Genomic DNA, 19,366 nt, shown 5'->3' with positions numbered 1-19,366 from the left:
CATACAGAGAGAGAGCATCGGTCTGAATCGGTCTGAATGTCTGAACCACCCTAAAACAGTTCACAGTAGAACTGTACCAGGGTTCAGCTTGATCCGGACTCTCGGTCCACCTCATTTGCTTTCGGGAGGTTTTTACAGCTGTGATTCTGGTCGGGTCAAACCAATAGGTCAGACAGTCCGGACCAAAACAGGAGGTGTGATATGGCCCTGAAGTTCTGCTGCACATTGAGAGACTTTTAATCGTACTGATCGTTTCCTAAATCAGCGTCATTGTAAAACAACTAATCCACAGTGCTGATCTGGTTTTGAACACAACCACATTAAATTGAGTTGGACAAATACAGGAGGACGATGATGAGGTGATGCACCGACCTGAGGTCCAGGAAAGCCAGAGAGTCCTTTTGGTCCACGACCACCGTTTTCTCCTCTGCTTCCCTGCAGAGACAACATGGACACTTGAAGAAACAACTGGGACTTCTTATTTATATGTTCATATCTGTCGTTTTTATTCTCCTCTTTTATTCTATTCAGGCTTCTTTCTATCTTCTATTTCCTTGGACTCTTTTCAGTGACTCAGTTACTCAGTTAGAGTTTTTCTTGCTTTCCAGTAACAGCTGGGCACACTCAGTGTTGAACAACATCATTTAACAACGTTGCACTCTCTGTTGTTCTTCTCGTAAATTATAGATTAGATTAGATTGAAACAGAGTTTCACAATAAAAGCAGCCTAGAACAAACAGGAGTTAACTTTATCAAACTCTTCTTCAGACTTCAGATATAAACAGAAGGTTTGTCTACAGTTACTGTTGGAACATCAGCTGATCTAATCACAGTTTAAACCTCTTCAATGAATATTTACAATAATCAAACTGTTTAGTTTAACAGGGTTCTCTCTAAATGGGTTCACATGTAAATAAAACATCTGGAATCTGAATGATGCTATTTTAATCTGTGAGAAGTTTTCATTGAAGGGGATAAGAAGTTTTCACATCTGGCAGAAAGGAGGTTCAGAGCGTTTCCTTTTCTCCTTATGCAAGATCCCCACATGGTTCCCATTTCACTAAACAGCTCCACTGAAATTCTCTGGAAGTCTGTCCGTCAGCCAAGACTCCCGAGTCTCACATACCCGAACCCTCGCTGGGCCAATAGAAAGGCAATAGAAATGCTCCGATGTGCAGATATAACAGCAGGTTTTGAAGTAGAAACAAACTATATTTCTGCTCATAAATCAGTGTACATACACTTGTAAATGTACTTGTACATGTACTGGACTGGTTCAGAGCGTCCCTGGTTATTAAAGTCATGTTTTCCTTTTCTCCTTATGCAAGATCCCCACATGGTTCCCATTTCACTAAACAGCTCCACTGAAATTCTCTGGAAGTCTGTCCGTCAGCCAAGACTCCCGAGTCTCACATACCTGAACCCTGCTTGTACATGTACTGAACTCTGTAACCCCCCCCCCAAAAAAAAAGAAAAGAAAGTTCCCTCTATGTTTCTGCAGCGATAGGCCTCCTACGTTGGTGTGGGTGCTGGTGTTGGTGCTGGTGTTGGTATTAATGTTGGTTTTGGTGCTGGTGCTGTTGTTGGTGTTAGTGCTAGTCTTCGTGTGTTCACCTGCATGTAGTAAAGCATGTTAAAGGACCTAACGTGGTCTGGATGAGATGATCCGGAGGAGAGAGCAGCTGTTCCTGCAACCTGTTAATCAGCTTCATGTTGGCAGCTGTTGTCTGATCACTCACCTGAGGACCAGAAGCACCTGGGCTGCCCTGAAGTCCTGGATCCCCCGGGTCTCCAGGTAGCCCCTGTAGACGGACATTATTTCAATGTGTAATGGATATTTAAAGCTTTGCATCAGAGTCCGGTGTTGTTGAGTTCCTCTCCTACCTTCTGCCCCACAGAGCCTCTCCTCCCGTCTGGACCCTGCACAACAGAAAACACTCCGTCAACTGAGGACATTTAACTTTTACATCAACGTTGTGATTCACATACAGACGGAGAACCAAAACATTCTGATTCACATACAGACGGAGAACCAAAACATTCTGATTCACACACAGACGGAGAACCAAAACGTTCTGATTCACACACAGACAGAGAACCAAAACGTTCTGATTCACACACAGACAGAGAACCAAAACGTTCTGATTCACATACAGATGAGAGAACCAAAACGTTCTGATTCACATACAGATGAGAGAACCAAAACATTCTGATTCACACAGACAGAGAACCAAAACGTTTTGACTCACATACAGACAGAGAACCAAAACGTTCTGATTCACATACAGATGAGAGAACCAAAATGTTCTGATTCACATACAGACAGAGAACCAAAACATTCTGATTCACATACAGATGAGAGAACCAAAACGTTCTGATTCACATTCAGACAGAAAACCAAAACGTTCTGATTCACATACAGACGGAGAACCAAAATGTTCTGATTCACACAGACAGAGAACCAAAACGTTCTGATTCACATACAGATGAGAGAACCAAAACATTCTGATTCACATACAGACAGAGAACCAAAACGTTCTGATTTACACACACACACACAGAGAACCAAAACGTTCTGACTCACATACAGACAGAGAACCAAAACGTTCTGACTCACATACAGACAGAGAACCAAAACGTTCTGACTCACATACAGATGAGAGAACCAAAACATTCTGATTCACATACAGATGAGAGAACCAAAACATTCTGATTCACATACAGATGAGAGAACCAAAACGTTCTGATTCACATACAGATGAGAGAACCAAAACATTCTGATTCACATACAGACAGAGAACCAAAACGTTCTGATTCACATACAGATGAGAGAACCAAAATGTTCTGATTCACATACAGACAGAGAACCAAAACATTCTGATTCACATACAGATGAGAGAACCAAAACGTTCTGATTCACATTCAGACAGAAAACCAAAACGTTCTGATTCACATACAGACGGAGAACCAAAATGTTCTGATTCACACAGACAGAGAACCAAAACGTTCTGATTCACATACAGATGAGAGAACCAAAACATTCTGATTCACATACAGACAGAGAACCAAAACGTTCTGATTCACACACACACACAGAGAACCAAAACGTTCTGACTCACATACAGACAGAGAACCAAAACGTTCTGACTCACATACAGACAGAGAACCAAAACGTTCTGACTCACATACAGATGAGAGAACCAAAACATTCTGATTCACATACAGATGAGAGAACCAAAACGTTCTGATTCACATACAGATGAGAGAACCAAAACGTTCTGACTCACATACAGACAGAGAACCAAAACGTTCTGACTCACATACAGACAGAGAACCAAAACGCTCTGACTCACATACAGACAGAGGACCAAAACGTTCTGAATCACATACAGACAGGGAACCAAAACGTTCTGAATCACATACAGACAGAGAACCAAAACGTTCTGAATCACATACAGACAGAGAACCAAAACGCTCTGACTCACATACAGACAGAGGACCAAAACGTTCTGAATCACATACAGACAGAGAACCAAAACGCTCTGACTCACATGCAGACAGAGGACCAAAACGTTCTGAATCACATATAGACAGAGAACCAAAACGTTCTGAATCACATACAGACAGAGAACCAAAACGTTCTGAATCACATACAGACAGAGAACCAAAACGTTCTGAATCACATACAGACAGAGAACCAAAACGTTCTGAATCACATACAGACAGAGAACCAAAACGCATTTGAAATGGTTTCAAAACTTTACCTGAGTACAAGAAGAGAAGTATTATCAGTAATATGTATATATATTTATATATATATATATAATCTACATATATAAGAATGATAGGACAGAATGGAGGTCAGAAATCTCACCGGGTTCCCAAGGCCTCCATCGCCACCTGCCCCCCCGTCCAGACCAGATAATCCCTGTGTGAGGAAGAATACACTTTAGAGGGGCCCTAAATACTACAGTACCCAGAATACTTTGCCTGATGATTTATACAATAGCCTCTAACTTTGGCCCACTATTACCAGCTGTGTGAAGCCCTCTGATTGGATGTGGTAAGTATTCTAAAGGAAACTATTTCCAACACTTCCCAGCGTGTCCCATGGTGTCCAGGACTCCTGATCACAGCAGGATGTTTCAGACAGCAGTGCATTGTGGGACTTGAAGTTGACCTAACAACAGTCTCAACACAGATCCAGAGTGCGATGGTTCCTACCGGTAAACCTGGGTTCCCGGGGTCCCCTTTGGCTCCTGGACTGGTGTTATCAGCCCCCGGTTCACCCTGTCGGACAAAACACAAAGATCCTCAGTCCGACCCTGAAAGAGAAAGTCCACTTGGAGGAGCCTCCAGCTGAGATTGGCTTTAACTGGAGACATCAGATCTATTTCTCTGTAACAAGCAGATTCAGAGGGAAGTTGTGTTTTCTCAAGAAGTTACAAAAACACTTTTGGCTGAGATGTGCTGGACTTTAAGGGTCTGACGTGTGGGATGTGGGGGTTTTAGGATGCCAACCAACTTTTACCCTGTTTTACTGTAAACACTGAGCCAACGGGAAAACTCTCCTTCTTTCCGACAACTCCCACATGCATGGTGGTCTGTGAGAGTCCAGCTGGACTCAGGAAGCTCTGACATTCCTTGATTTAATCGGATTACTTCATTCTGAAGCCTCAAGAGCTCTTTACTTATATTATTTATAATATTATTATTATTACTGTTTATACCACTGTTTATACCTGCATACAGCACATATATAAGATGAGATGAATATATATATATATATATATATATATATATATATATATATATATATATATGTTTTTTTTATTATTAAGTGGATATTTTTAACAGAGAACTGGGCAGCGAGAGGTGAACAGCTGTGTGTGTGTGTGTGTGTGTGTGTGTGTGTGTGTGTGTGTGTGTGTGTGTGGCGTCTCTTCCTGCTACTTATTTTTTTGAGTTTTTAAAGTTTTTTGTTTGGAATATGTATAATAAGCATTTTCAGTTTTCAAGATGTACATTTAAACATCATCTATTACACATGAAGATAGAGTATATCTATGATCAGAATCATTATAACTGTGTTATAACTACTGTGTGAAGAATACTGCTGATAAAAATAACCTGATCTGTTTAAAGTGATTCAAACCAAATGTTATTGTACTTTTGTTCATATAGCAGTACTTTAACATACGAGTATTACACTACTTTTGAATTAATTATTGAATTTTGCGCATAACAATGAGATTAATCAAGATTAAAAATCATAATCGTTGCCCAGCACTAAACTATCTTAAGTTCCATTTCTTGGAATTTTATTTTTACTTGCATGTTTTTCTTGTACACATTTTGTAGTACTCTGCTGTACTGTAAATATTGTGCATATGACAAATAAAAACTTCTTATTGCAGCTGAAAACAGGAGAAAATAAAGGCAAATACATTTCATTCATGAATATATAGTTTTAAATTATCCTAAAATTCACAGTCTGAATGAGAGTTCTGTGAGGATCACGACTCCTCCTGATCGGTTCAGATGTTCAGATGAAAAATGTTGGACTCACCGGATCCCCTCTGAGTCCTCGCTGTCCTGTAAGCCCCGCCTCCCCTCTGATACCCGGGATACCCTGAGGACAAAATGTCAACCTGTCAATCAACCGGCTGATCAGTGTGGACGGATTACAGCAGGAAACGTAATTAAAATGTACGTAGATATAAAAATAATCACATCTGTAATAACAGTAACAGTAGAAAGAACTATGTAAAGTACAAGTATTCAAATAAATCACAATATTTACTGCTGGTAATGATAATAAAATATAATTTATTCCAAAACATTTTCATGAATATATTATTTGTTCTCTTCGTCATACTTGAGTAGAATTAAATGTTTGATAAACATGAAGAACATAATAAAACAGTTGTTTTTCTTACTGGGTTTCCAGGCTCTCCTCTCTCTCCTTGAGCTCCATCTGTTCCAGTCAGTCCCTGCAGAACCAGAACCAGAACCAACTCAGGACCCACACAGAACATTACTAGACAGACGTTTGGTTTCACGACTAGTCGTTACGGTTCAATCTGCAGCCTCACCACTAGGTGGCACTACATCCTCCACACTGCTCCTTTAAGTTGACACTGTTTATGACGAATGAATGAAGAGGCTTTAGTTAGTCTGGACTGTGATGTTGGTACCTGCTCTCCGTCGACTCCGTCCAGTCCGTCTGCTCCGCCCTGGCCCTGTTGGAAGAGAATCAACGTCTCACTGCTGCTCGGCTCTGTACATCAGATTCTAACTAACCTGAGCAGACTTCAGTGTTTGTCCAAACACATCCAGCGGTCCTGAGTACTCACCCTGTTACCGGAGAATCCTCTGGAGCCCTGCAGACACAAAGCACCGTGAGACAACCAGAGACATTCTGTCACTGTGATCAGAACAGAACCAACAGAACCAACAGCAGCAACCTGACAACGTCTGACATTACTTTGTTTTTCCTAAATGTTGCAGCAGTATTTTCATCCTGTAAGAATATGAAGTGAATAAAACATATTGTAAATACCTTGTGTCCTCTGGCTCCAGGACAGCCCTCCAAGCCCTGAGGTCCACTTGGTCCAGGACGCCCTCGCTCCCCCTGCAACAGCCCAACAGAGGCAGCAGTAAATCAGAGTCCAGAAGGGACCAACACAGATCAGCTGACACGGGTTCATTTTGGATGAGTTCAATATCTAAAAACTACACCGCACACGAAGGGAGCACACCGGTCCGTCAGCACATTGAGCTTTTCTGTTCAAGTCAAACTGAATGAAGAGCACTTACAGAGAATCCCTCCTCTCCAGGGAAGCCCAGTCGACCCTTCTGTCCAGACGGACCCTGTTCATGAAACACAACAAGACCAGAAACTCTCAGATGTCATCGGGCCGACCGCTGACCTCCTTTCTTTACATCGTTTCACTGTGAAGTGAGCATCTTTCAATAAAAAATAATCTTTACGACACAGAAAGAGGAACCGGGCCTGTTGCAGGTGTCACACATCATGTTTACACTCTAAAGGGGCGTGTCTTCCACTCGCCTTTGAGCCCGGGGGGCCTCGAGAGCCTCGGACGCCTTCATGTCCCGAACATTTGCACATGACGTTGCAGCACTCCCTGTCTGACACCGAGTCCTGCAGAGAGACAGAGGACAGAGTCAAAGGACAGACAGACAGAGACAGAGAGAGAGGACAGACAGAGAGAGAGACAGCGACAGAGACAGAGACAGAGAGAGAGAGAGACAGAGATACAGAGAGACAGAGGACAGAGTCAAAGGACAGACAGACAGAGAGAGAGACAGAGAGAGAGGACAGAGAGAGAGAGAGAGAGAGAGAGAGAGAGAGAGAGAGAGACAGAGACAGAGACAGGACAGACAGACAGACAGAGACAGAGAGAGAGACAGAGAGAGACAAAGAGACAGAGAGAGACAGAGGACAGAGTCAAAGGACAGACAGACAGAGACAGAGAGAGAGACAGAGAGAGACAGAGAGAGACAAAGAGACAGAGAGAGACAGAGGACAGAGTCAAAGGACAGACAGACAGAGACAGAGAGAGAGGACAGACAGAGAGAGAGACAGAGACAGAGAGAGAGAGAGACAGAGGACAGAGTCAAAGGACAGACAGACAGAGAGAGAGACAGAGACGGAGGACAGACAGACAGACAGAGAGCGAGAGACAGAGACAGAAAGAGAGAGACAGAGACAGAGAGAGACAGAGGACAGAGTCAAAGGACAGACAGACATAGACAGAGAGAGAGAGAGAGAGAGACAGAGAGAGACAGAGACGGAGGACAGACAGACAGACAGAGACAGAGAGAGAGAGAGAGACAGAGAGACAGAGAGAGAGACAGAGACAGAGACAGAGAGAGAGAGACAGAGAGAGAGACAGAGACAGAGAGAGAGACAGAGACAGAGGACAGAGTCAAAGGACAGACAGACATAGACAGAGAGAGAGAGAGAGAGAGACAGAGACGGAGGACAGACAGACAGACAGAGACAGAGACAGAGAAAATGAATCTGTAAATACTCCAGTCAGAGCGGAATGAGTGAGGCCGCGTCCTACAATCTGACAATCCAGCAGTGTGAACTCATGCAGTGATTCTCAGGTGAAAACAAGAACTACTTCCTCAAACTCTTTTATTTTCATTATTCAGAGAACAACTGAGTTCTACACGGTGAAGGTCTTCAAAGAGAGAGTTTCTGGACTTCGTACAGACCGGCTCTCTGAGTTCGACGGAAGGTCTGAAGCTGTTGAACCTGAAAGTTTACGACTCACAATCTGCTTGAGGACGGCGCTGCCGACGCTCTGCATGCCGACGCTGAGAGGAAGCATGTAGCCGAATCCTCGCCCGAACTCCACCATCTGCAGCTGGCCGGGGTCTCGGGTCCCCTCCAGGGCCACCGTCAGCAGAGCGCTGACCCCTGCACACAGTGAACAAAACTACAGATGGCAGCTTTACTGATTCCCCTAAAAGACTCGGACTGGGATCAGGAGCCAAAAACCTACTCCATCAAATACGTAGAAATGCATTTCTGTAAACTGATGAACAAGACGACACCTGAGAGGGGAAGGAAGAATATAAGAAGCAGAGGAATAGATGAATGAAATCAACAACTTGAGCAGAAGATAGAAAAACAGAGAAAAAGTGTTTTGAGTTTCAGGATTAATTGAATCTATACATCACAGCATGTTTTACCAGACTGTCGCAGCAGCTCTGATTCCTGCTCCAGATTCATCACATCCTCATCGAGTCCGTCTGAGAAGATCACCAGCACCTGATGGGTCACATGTATGTGGATGATGTTTTTAAAGTAACAGTACTTGGTAGGAGCTCTGCATCATGTCAGTAAACATTCTGCTCTTTGTCCTCATTTGTGTAAAACGTTTCATGTTCGTTGGTCCAGACTGAAGCGGTGATGGATTGACATTCATGTTCCTCTGAGGATGAAAGCTGATAACTTTGGTGATGCTCTGACTTTTCATTTAGCGCCATCATCAGGTCAGCGTTTCACTGCCTCTAATACTTTGGTTTATGACTAAAAAAACTACCATCAGCCTCAGCTGTCCTTTGCGTCTCCTGGTAATTCTGTCATGCTAATTATGAATATGGTAAACATGCTAAACATCAGCATGTTAGCATGTTAGCACGCAGAACACTGTGGCTACAGAGTAACAAGCCTTCGCCACCATATGATACTTTTATGATGACCAAATGGAAACACAACCAGCTGTGTACCTCTCACCTTCACGTTAGCTTTGGAGTGGACCTTGAACATCTCCTTGAAGGACTTCAGCAGAGCTGCCTTAAAGTAGGAAGGTCCTGACATCTGCAGGTTCATGACTTTAAGCACCACGTCGCTGCTGTAGGGCTCAAAGTTTGTGTCGTACAGGCGCTGTCCGTCTCTACCGAGCACTTGAAAGGCGATGTTGGTCTTGACAGGATCCGGACCGACGCAGCACAGACCTTGTACCGAAGAAACGTAACGGACGATCTCTGGCAGGAAGGCCTGTAGCTTGGCGTGGCCGCTGATCAGCATCTCGCCAGGAGCTCGGTCTTCCCGAGAAATATCAAATCCCATGGCGATATCGATGCTGCAGGCTGAAGCAAAAGGAAACACGTCTTTACCTTTGGCAGCCAGAGAGACAGAGGAATATGGAGGGAAAGGCAAAGTCACACTTTTCAACTCACAAACCTGGGGGGGGCTGAATGTTTGGACAAAGCTCGTCCACCACCTTTTGCTTGATATTTGCCAAGTCGTTGAAGTTCCGCACTCTAAACAGCCTCTCTGGAGTACCGGTGATCTGATGGAGCTTCAGGGGGTGAACGTCTCCGACTGCGATGGCAAACACCTTGATCCCCACATCCCTGAGACTGCTGGCTGCTTCCCTCACTTCATCGTGAGAATCACCATCTGAGATCAACACCAGGATCTTGGGGATCTCCCTGCGGCTGCCCCGCGACACCTCAAAGTAATTCTTGATGTGAACCAAGGCCTTTCCGATGTAGGTGTTTCCACCTTCGTGTTCCATGCGTTGGATGTGTGAGATGCAATCCTCCTTATGGAAGTACTTGTTGAGGTAAAACTCATCTTTAGGTTCATCGCTGAACTGTGCAAGTCCAACGTGCACAAAGTCTTCACTGACGTCGAAGCTGTTCACCAGGTCTGTTGTGAAGTCTTTTATGACGTTGTATTCGGATATGTTGATACTGCCGGACTGGTCCAGTAGGAAGACCAGGTCGGCCTTTTCGCAAGCTGCCAAAGCAGAGCAAGAGAGAGGTGTTTGTTTACATTACTAATAAGTTAAATTATCACTGTATTGGTTCATTCACGTTTGGCCACAACACACTCTCAACTCCCCAATTCACTAAGGGTGGAGGTCTCTCCATACATTTTTATTGACGAGTACTGTTCAGGCAGTTCTCAAAATGTGACCAATACCTCTTGTGGTCTACAGGTAATCGGGTAAGCCACAATTTTTTCTATCTTTCCTGCTCGACCTGATCAGCCAATCAAAATCTGGAAGGCACTCTTTTTTTGTCAAATGTGTTGTTTCTGAAGTACTGTAGTGTATTGAAGTATATATTAACATGTTTACGAAGTACCATCATGCCAAAAGGGGCCACTGAAATCATCCCATTTGCATTATATCTAGCTAGAATCCACTTAGCCTCTGAGAATGAATGGTTGTGTTTTCGTCTCGGACTGAGGACGTAGATATACTTAAGGTTTGGGGATTTTTACTCTATGTTGTGTATCTTTAACATTTCTTTTCAAGATTTATTTTGTACTGTGAATATAATCTAGTTCATAAAACCTCACAAAAGGTTCTGGATGTGCAGTAAGGACTGCTGCTGTCCACAAGTAGGTGAAGGAGGAATGAACTATTGAATCATTGGAACACAATAAGAACATTGAGCACTAAAATATTAATTACTAAAGTTTCTGATTTATCAAGATTCCACTTGACACTTACTGGACTCAATACTGAAATAGTGCTGAGAAGATTTTTCCCCCAAATCATGACTTTCTGGAATAAAACTGAGCATTATCAGATATCACCTGGTTTAAGTGTAAATTATGTATTTTTGTTTGCTGAATTGATCTGTTAAATCTTCCAGTTCAGAAGATGCCACCTTTTGACCCAGTGAACTATACATCAAAACGATTTAAAAAACACTGTTTTGTCGTCTTACCGCCCTTAATGCAGAAGACATTAGACATGTTTCTGTACAAAGTTTCTAGTCCCTCAAAGTCGTCCACGTAGAAAACTTTGGATGCGTCTCCACCAGCCATCGTCTTCAGCTCATGTATTGATGCGTTTTTCACTCCGATACTGACGACCACGACCCCGTTGTTTCTCAGTGCATCAGATGTCTCTTTTAAGTCTAAATAGCCGTTGGCCTCCCCGTCTGTGATCACCATGAGAATCTGAGGCACCTTGCGGGCTCTCCGGCCACCATGCTGAGCACTAAAGAACTCCAGCGAGTATTCCAAGGCCTCGCCTGTGTAGGTGTTTCCTTCTTGTGGCTTCTTATCAGGGATCGCTGCCAGAACTTTTAGTTTGGAGTCAAAAGCCTTCAGAGTAAAATGAGACACGGTTACGTTCGAGAAGGAGATGAGCCCAAAACGAGTCTGGTCCTCGCTGACTGTGGTTTGGTTCACTACTGACTCCATAAACTTCCGCATATTTTCATATTGTGATGGATTTATGCTTGTGGAGCTGTCCACCAGGAAAATTATGTCAGCTTTTCTCATCTGACAATCTGATTGAAGAGAACAGAGACAAAGAGCAAACACAGAGTGTTAGAAGGGAAACTGAGACCTGATTACTGAGACCTGATTAGTTCTCATCGTGATCTCATAAAAGATGAAAAGATAAAATCAACTTATGTCTGTGTGCTCAGTACAGAGATATGTCTCGGATGTGTTTAGCCTAGCTTAGCACAAACACTAGGCTGCTTCGTTTCTATGTTGGATCTTGTTAGCTGGTAAGCTAGCCACTGATCCATGCTGTAGTCATCCGGGTTGGTTGACAGTAGAGTTATTGCAGAGCTCAGACCTGGCAACCCTACTATGGGGACTTTTGAGATGCGACATGCAGTAACCGCACCCAGCAGTTGTTGGTCATCAATAGCTTTAATGCTAACTGGTAAAACCACAAAGACTCCCTTCTGAGAAAAAGAGATTAACCTAAAGACTCAATGCTTTAATAAACTCATAGTCTAAGTAATTTTTTGGGATGGTCTTGAACTTCTCTTACCTTTCTTGCAGATCTTCAAGGCCACCTGGCGTTCCAAGTCCTTCAGAGCATCAAAGTTCCTCTCAACATAAACCCTGTCCAATGAACCGCTGATCTCTTTCAGCTGGGTGGTGTTGGCGTCCGCAATGCCGATGGCGTAGACCACCACTCCCTTGGCCCTCAGAGCCTCAGCAGGACCTTTGACCTGGTCTTTGGCCTCGCCGTCTGTTATCACTATCAGACTCTGCCTCATGCCAGGTCGCCCTTCTCTGCTTGCATCGAAATACTGCGACACCTCTTTGAGGGCCTTACCTGTGAGCGTGCCTTCATTCATCTGCTCCATATTATCGATGGCTAATTTAATGTCATCTGTGCTGTTGTAGCGCCCAAGGGGGAACTCCAGATTGTGGTTTGTGCTGAACTGCATGACGCCGACGTGCACCTCGGTTTGCTCGATGGCGTACTTGCTGATGACAGATTTCATGAACTCTTTCATTTTCTGAAAGTCTTTCTCAGAGATGCTCTCAGAACTGTCAGTTAAGAAAAAGATGTCGCCCTGTACATCTCTGCAAGCTGTGGACATAGATCACAGAAATTATTACATGGTGGGACTGGTTCCACACCTTTCTGTCATTGAGTAGAGACAAGCTACGAGGGGTGCGACCTTTTAAATCACTAGTTCAAAAACAACTAGCTAGTCAAAGTTAAAAACACTCAACTCAAATTGGTACCTTTAGAAGGCTTTGCTTAAAAAAACTCATGCCCCGCTAACTGAAGCGTCACGATAAGGCAGAGTCACTGACTCTGTTACTCACTATCTTCCAGGCCCTGCTTCATAAAACCTCATTCAAGATTACTTTCCTATTTGTATTATTGCAAATTACAAAAAATGCAGCCAGACAACCTAACCCTATTTGTCCAGACAATGATGGTAATATTGGATGGCATAGTTTCGGTACTGTATATTTATATCTATACTTACTACAATTTGGCATTTGAGAGTTTATATCATCAGTCTTCTTGCTTGCTATCCTTATTCTGACATAAATGAGCTTCTATGACAGAAGTTGAAAGCTTAAACAACATTCATTTGTTAGGATACAAATAAACTGCAGCTCTCATGAAAATCACTATGAGTCGGTTTCTTTCATATTCATATTTCATTAGATTTAGCTGTAAAGGCTGCTGTCTAAAAAACGTCTCTCTCATGATTCAATATCTGAACTAGCAGCAGCCTCTTGACCGTTGCTCTACGACTTATCGGAGATGGTATTAGTTAAGAAACGCTAAAAGCAGAAATATCAATTAAACATTCAAATACACCTGGTCATCTTCATCCAGACGGGAACAATGCAACATATTTTTGACTCAAGATTTATTTACTAAATATCTTTACCGTCTTCAGAACAGATGTCTGTGATGATGTCATTGTTGATGGATTTCAAGGCATCAAAATTATTAACATAGATGGCCCTCTTGGGGTCGCCGGCGATCTCTTCCAGCTCCATTTTGTTTGAATCTTTCACCCCGATGGCGTAGACGATGACGCCCTGCGCCCTCAGTTGTTCTGCTGGAGCCTTGACCTCATCGGAGGATTCCCCGTCTGTGATGACGATCAGGTACTCTGGGACTTTGTGATCCCGGCTGGTTAAGTGTTTGCCCATATATAACAGAGCTTTTCCTGTTTCTGTCCCACCTCCTTCGTGTTTAATACCCAAGACGGCTTTCTCCAATGACCTGGCATCTTGGTAGGCTGTCATATTGAATTCTATAGTTGGCGAATCAGCATATTTCACAAGCCCCACACGTACATGTTCTGGCCCAATATGGAAGGTACGTAGAAACTTGATGATGAAGGTCTTCATGTCTTCGAAGTCTAGGTTCTCAATGCTCCCTGAGTCGTCCATCAGGAAGAAGATGTCCGCTTCGTCTTTTTGCACACATGCTGGAGAGGAAGAGCAACTTTAAAGGTTAGTTCTTTTCACAAAGTCAAAGAGTGGAAGGTTAAAAATGAAGATTTAAACCCTGGGGAATATTTGAGTAAAGACTAAACTAAAGACCAACAACTGAAGAGGCAACAAGTAGTCTACAACTTTACATCCCCAGAGCACAAACAAACTGCCGGGTGGACGTGCAGTTGTTGAACATTGACCAGGGATTTCTGGCTTTCACATTAAGTGACTATCAAAAAACACTGGTTCAAACCTTCTCTGTTGCTCGTTTCCCTTGTACCAACTGAGGTGACTCGGTCAATGATGTTTTCACACAGGACTTTCTGCAGGCTCAGCTTCAGAGGCTTCAGCTCTGTGAAACTGTCCACAGTAAAGACATGCTTATCAGAGGGGTGAGACGCCATCTCCTCCAGTTCAGTCTTGTTGGCATTTTCAATTCCTACAGTGTAAATGGTGACCCCAGCCCGACGGAGGTTGATTGCTGCGTCTCTCACTTTGTCCTGGGATTCACCATCTGTGATCACCACTGCCACCTGCTGGACACCCTTTGCATTCCTACTGCCCTTTTCCTCAATGAAGATTTCTTTCAGGGTGAAGTTTAGAGCTGCGCCAGTGTTCGTACCGCCACCACGATAAGGCAGGATCTTGATGAACTGGAGGACTTCGTCCTTGTCATCGAAGGTATCGAGGTAGACCTGTGCTGTGGACTCGGTGTTGTACGTAACGATGCCAACTCGGACTCGAGATGGACCGACATCCAGGCCGCTCACAACCGAGTGGAGGAAAGTGCGCACCAGCTGGAAGTTGTCGTTTCCGATGCTTCTAGACTCATCAACGATGAACACGATGTCGCAAACATTGGCTCCTTTGCAATCTGTGAAAAGAGTGTAGTTAGTTACTTGAGCTATCTTCTACTTAACCATTCAAATATATGTGAAGATGAACTATATCACAGGAATGCTAATTATGGAGGTCGATCCAATAAGCATATTTTTGGTGATTTGCAAATGTAAAAGTGGCTAAGTTAAAATTAGAATTTCATTCAATGAATTACTTTTATTTTTTAAATGAAGAACAAGCTAGAATCATTCTGTGTCAATTACGTCATTATTATTTGTTCCTCACTGCCTGTAAAGTCACTAACTGAAGAATGACAAACACATGAAATACAGTTTCCCAAAGTTTCCCAAATGAATGATGAATGATGGTTCTCACCTTCAGTAATGTTCTCCTTTTGCTCCGTCATCAAGAAATCCTTCAAAAGAAGTAATCGGGGAGAATCGAATGCGTACCCAACACTGGCAAATAACATTAAATCCTTCACGCTTGCACCTGCACTCATACCATAAACAGTTACTGCTGCGTTTTGGATCTTTTGAGCGGGCTCGGACACATAATCATCGGACTCGCCTCCACTCACAACGACCAGGGACTGTGGGGTGCCTTGGTGGGCTCGCCCCCCCACCTCACGGGTAAAAAAGTGAGTGCTGGCGTACTTCAGAGCGCGGCCCAGGTTTCGTGGTCGGTTGGGTTGCGGAGCAAGGCGGAAACGTTTGACAGCAGCCAGGGTTTCCTGTGTAGTTTGAAAAGTATTGAGATAAAACTCCGTCTTGGGTTCTTGACCGTACTGAGCCAAACCGATGCGGTAGCTGGACGCTCCGACGTTAAGCTCGTTGATCAATTTGAGAAGGTCTTTCTTAAATATGGAGAACTGTCCGAGAGATATTCCGCTGTCCACCAGGAAGAAAGTATCTCCAAACCGGTCCGCCAAAGCTGAGAGCGGAGACAAACACAATTACATCTTATAGCGGTACAGTCAAGGTGTCAGTATGCTCAAGTGTTGCTACACCAACCTCATTTTTCAGACTTCACACCAAAACTTTCTTCACGTAGAAGCAGGTGCAACCCCACAAATACCCGTTTCCTTATTTATACAATGAATCATGTCTTTCTGTGATGGCCGTCTTTGAGCTTGGGAACAGCAATGCTTCGGACAACAACGCATTGAAAGCATTTTGTTTTAAAGCAAACTGACACCTTGACTACATCGACATGTACCTCAAAAACAGTGAAAATGACAGTAATCAGTTGAACTGTTTGAAATGCTAATGCTTATGTAACAGTAGCAAATAAAAGGTAGTGTAAACCCTCAGGGTGAGACGCAGGGTGGGACCATCAAACAAACTAACACAGTCTGATCTAGACTTCGGTCGTTTTGTGCATTTCAAAAGATGGACGTTGGCTAAATGTTTTTATATTTCATTACCTTGCCTCTGATCCTGCACAGAGACGCAAACCGTTTGCAGCAGACGATCTTTCAGCGTCTTCAGATCCTGGTAGTTATTGATGGAGGACAGGAAGCGCTCTGGAGGTCGGTTAGTGATGGACTCCATCGTCTTCTGGTTGGCTGCTCCGACCCCGATGCCAAACACGATGACTCTGTGCTGCCTCAGGAGCTGGGCGGACGCCGTCACGTTGTCCTGGGAATCTCCATCCGTGATGACAACAGCGATCTGAGGCACCCGTTGTTTGGCTCGGCTCCCGGCGTCCTCTGTGAAGTAGTTCTCCAGGAGGAATTCGATGGCCTCGCCTGTTTTGGTGCCTCCTTTTCGATAGGGAAGCTTTTCCACTGCAGTCAGCAAGGATTTCTTGTTTGTGTGATCCTTCAGCAGGAACTCCTGGACGGTTTCATCGCTGTACTGAGCCAAGCCGATCCGAACCTTGTCAGGGCCGATGTCTAGTACCTTGATGAGGCTGCGGAGAAAAGACCGGACCTCCTGAAAGTTACTGTTGCCGATGCTGGTGGAGCCGTCGACCAGGAAGACGATGTCGGCCAAGGTGGCGTTTTCACACTCTGGACCGGAGAAGAAAAAAAGGTTCAGCTGTACATGAACTACGATAAGTGTCAGAGAAACATTACAGGTCCCCCCCCCCCCCCCCCCCCCCCACACACACACACACACACACACACACACACACACACACACACACAATCTGTGAAACCGGTTTAAACCCACCTGTAGTCAGAGCAGCGGATCCAGAGGAACACGTCGCTATGATGAGGAAGAGGAGGAGACTTGTTCTGCCCTTCATGATGGGAGTTTCTCTCCTCCTTCAACAAATATAAAGAGATAAAATAAAAAGACAAATAAAAAGAGAAGAAAAGAGAGAAATAAAAAGAGAAGAAAAGAGAGAAATAAAAAGAGAAGTAAAGAGAGAAATAAAGAGAAATAAAAAGAGAAATAAAGAGAGAAGTAAAGAGAGAAATAAAGAGAGAAGTAAAGAGAGAAATAAAGAGAGAAATAAAGAGAGAAATAAAGAGAGAAGTAAAGAGAGAAATAAAGAGAGAAGTAAAGAGAGAAATAAAGAGAGAAATAAAGAGAGAAGTAAAGAGAGAAGTAAAGAGAAATAAAGAGAGAAGTAAAGAGAAATAAAAAGAGAAATAAAGAGAGAAATAAAGAGAGAAATAAAGAGAGAAATAAAGAGAGAAGTAAAGAGAGAAGTAAAGAGAAATAAAGAGAGAAGTAAAGAGAAATAAAGAGAGAAGTAAAGAGAGAAATAAAGAGAGAAGTAAAGAGAAATAAAGAGAGCAGTAAAGAGAGAAATAAAGAGAGAAGTAAAGAGAGAAATAAAGAGAGAAGTAAAGAGAGAAGTAAAGAGAAATAAAGAGAGCAGTAAAGAGAGAAATAAAGAGAGAAGTAAAGAGAGAAATAAAGAGAGAAGTAAAGAGAGAAATAAAGAGAGAAGTAAAGAGAGAAGTAAAGAGAAATAAAGAGAGAAGTAAAGAGAAATAAAGAGAGCAGTAAAGAGAGAAGTAAAGAGAGAAATAAAGAGAGAAATAAAGAGAGAAGTAAAGAGAAATAAAGAGAGAAGTAAAGAGAGAAATAAAGAGAGAAGTAAAGAGAGAAATAAAGAGAGAAGTAAAGAGAGAAGTAAAGAGAAATAAAGAGAGAAGTAAAGAGAAATAAAGAGAGCAGTAAAGAGAGAAGTAAAGAGAGAAATAAAGAGAGAAATAAAGAGAGAAGTAAAGAGAAATAAAGAGAGAAGTAAAGAGAGAAATAAAGAGAGAAGTAAAGAGAGAAATAAAGAGAGAAGTAAAGAGAGAAGTAAAGAGAAATAAAGAGAGAAGTAAAGAGAAATAAAGAGAGAAGTAAAGAGAAATAAAGAGAGAAGTAAAGAGAAATAAAGAGAGAAATAAAGAGAGAAGTAAAGAGAGAAATAAAGAGAGAAGTAAAGAGAAATAAAGAGAGCAGTAAAGAGAGAAGTAAAGAGAGAAATAAAGAGAGAAATAAAGAGAGAAGTAAAGAGAAATAAAGAGAGCAGTAAAGAGAGAAGTAAAGAGAGAAGTAAAGACAAATAAAGAGAGAAATAAAGAGAGAAGTAAAGAGAGAAGTAAAGAGAGAAATAAAGAGAGAAATAAAGAGAGAAGTAAAGAGAAATAAAGAGAGAAGTAAAGAGAGAAATAAAGAGAGAAGTAAAGAGAGAAATAAAGAGAGAAGTAAAGACAAATAAAGAGAGAAATAAAGAGAGAAGTAATCACTCACAGATCTGCTGCATCGGATCCTTCTGCTCCCAAACACTGAAGCTGAGGAGGACGAGGACGAGGAAGAGGAGGAAGAGGAGGCTCCACCTCCAGCCACATTGTGCTCATGTGTTTCTAAGTGTGACTCCACACACATTCAGACCAGAAGACGTCTGAGGGAAGCGACACAAATATTAAAAAACACAGAGGGAAACCAGAAGAAAAACAAATTTGTAACAAAACTGAAAGCTAAAAACCTTTTTATGTGTAAATAAGTAATGATGAGCATCATTACTAATTATTATAATAGTGTTATTAGAGTAGAGACGGTGATGATTTTTACGTTGAACAAGATGTGTTTTTAGATTGAGACTAATAACCAACAATCGAGCATTAAATATTACAATTACACAGAAAATGTTTTTCAAATCTAAGAGCCAATCAGCTCTCTGATACGGAGACAGCCAGGTGTTTCCCATCATGCATTGGGGTCACCTGGCTCTAAAATCTGCGGCCGCCTCGCTCTCGTGATGTCATCGATGACCTCGTGTTCATGACGTCAGAGCAAGTCGGGATCAAGTCAAACACAAATCTACCCAGAATGCATTGTGTGTGTGTGT

General features: G+C 42.8%; 1 protein-coding gene across 1 annotated transcript; it reads right to left on the bottom strand.

Moving 5' to 3' along the window:
• Positions 1-109: 109 nt before the first annotated feature.
• Positions 110-18,781, bottom strand: col6a4a (collagen, type VI, alpha 4a). The gene is made up of 24 exons (XM_068711598.1): positions 18,769-18,781; positions 17,242-17,336; positions 16,491-17,078; positions 15,440-15,997; positions 14,478-15,098; positions 13,669-14,217; positions 12,294-12,845; positions 11,227-11,796; positions 9,725-10,285; positions 9,275-9,630; positions 8,728-8,806; positions 8,307-8,452; positions 7,073-7,165; positions 6,820-6,873; positions 6,563-6,634; positions 6,357-6,383; positions 6,198-6,242; positions 5,940-5,993; positions 5,570-5,632; positions 4,225-4,290; positions 3,875-3,928; positions 1,885-1,920; positions 1,740-1,802; positions 110-435 (listed from the first exon to the last, which is right to left on the bottom strand). Exons 2-24 carry the CDS (start codon positions 17,315-17,317, stop codon positions 268-270), a joined length of 5,451 nt encoding a protein of 1,816 aa, XP_068567699.1. The 5' UTR covers positions 17,318-17,336; positions 18,769-18,781; the 3' UTR covers positions 110-267.
• Positions 18,782-19,366: the final 585 nt, after the last annotated feature.

The sequence above is a fragment of the Cebidichthys violaceus genome, unplaced genomic scaffold (assembly GCF_023349555.1).
Source record: "Cebidichthys violaceus isolate CVI_PGR_0920_01 unplaced genomic scaffold, fCebVio1.0.p SCAF_163, whole genome shotgun sequence".
Lineage (NCBI taxonomy): Eukaryota > Metazoa > Chordata > Actinopteri > Perciformes > Stichaeidae > Cebidichthys > Cebidichthys violaceus.
The sequence above is the reverse complement of the archived record's forward strand: the minus strand, read 5'-3'. Positions and strand labels throughout refer to the sequence as shown.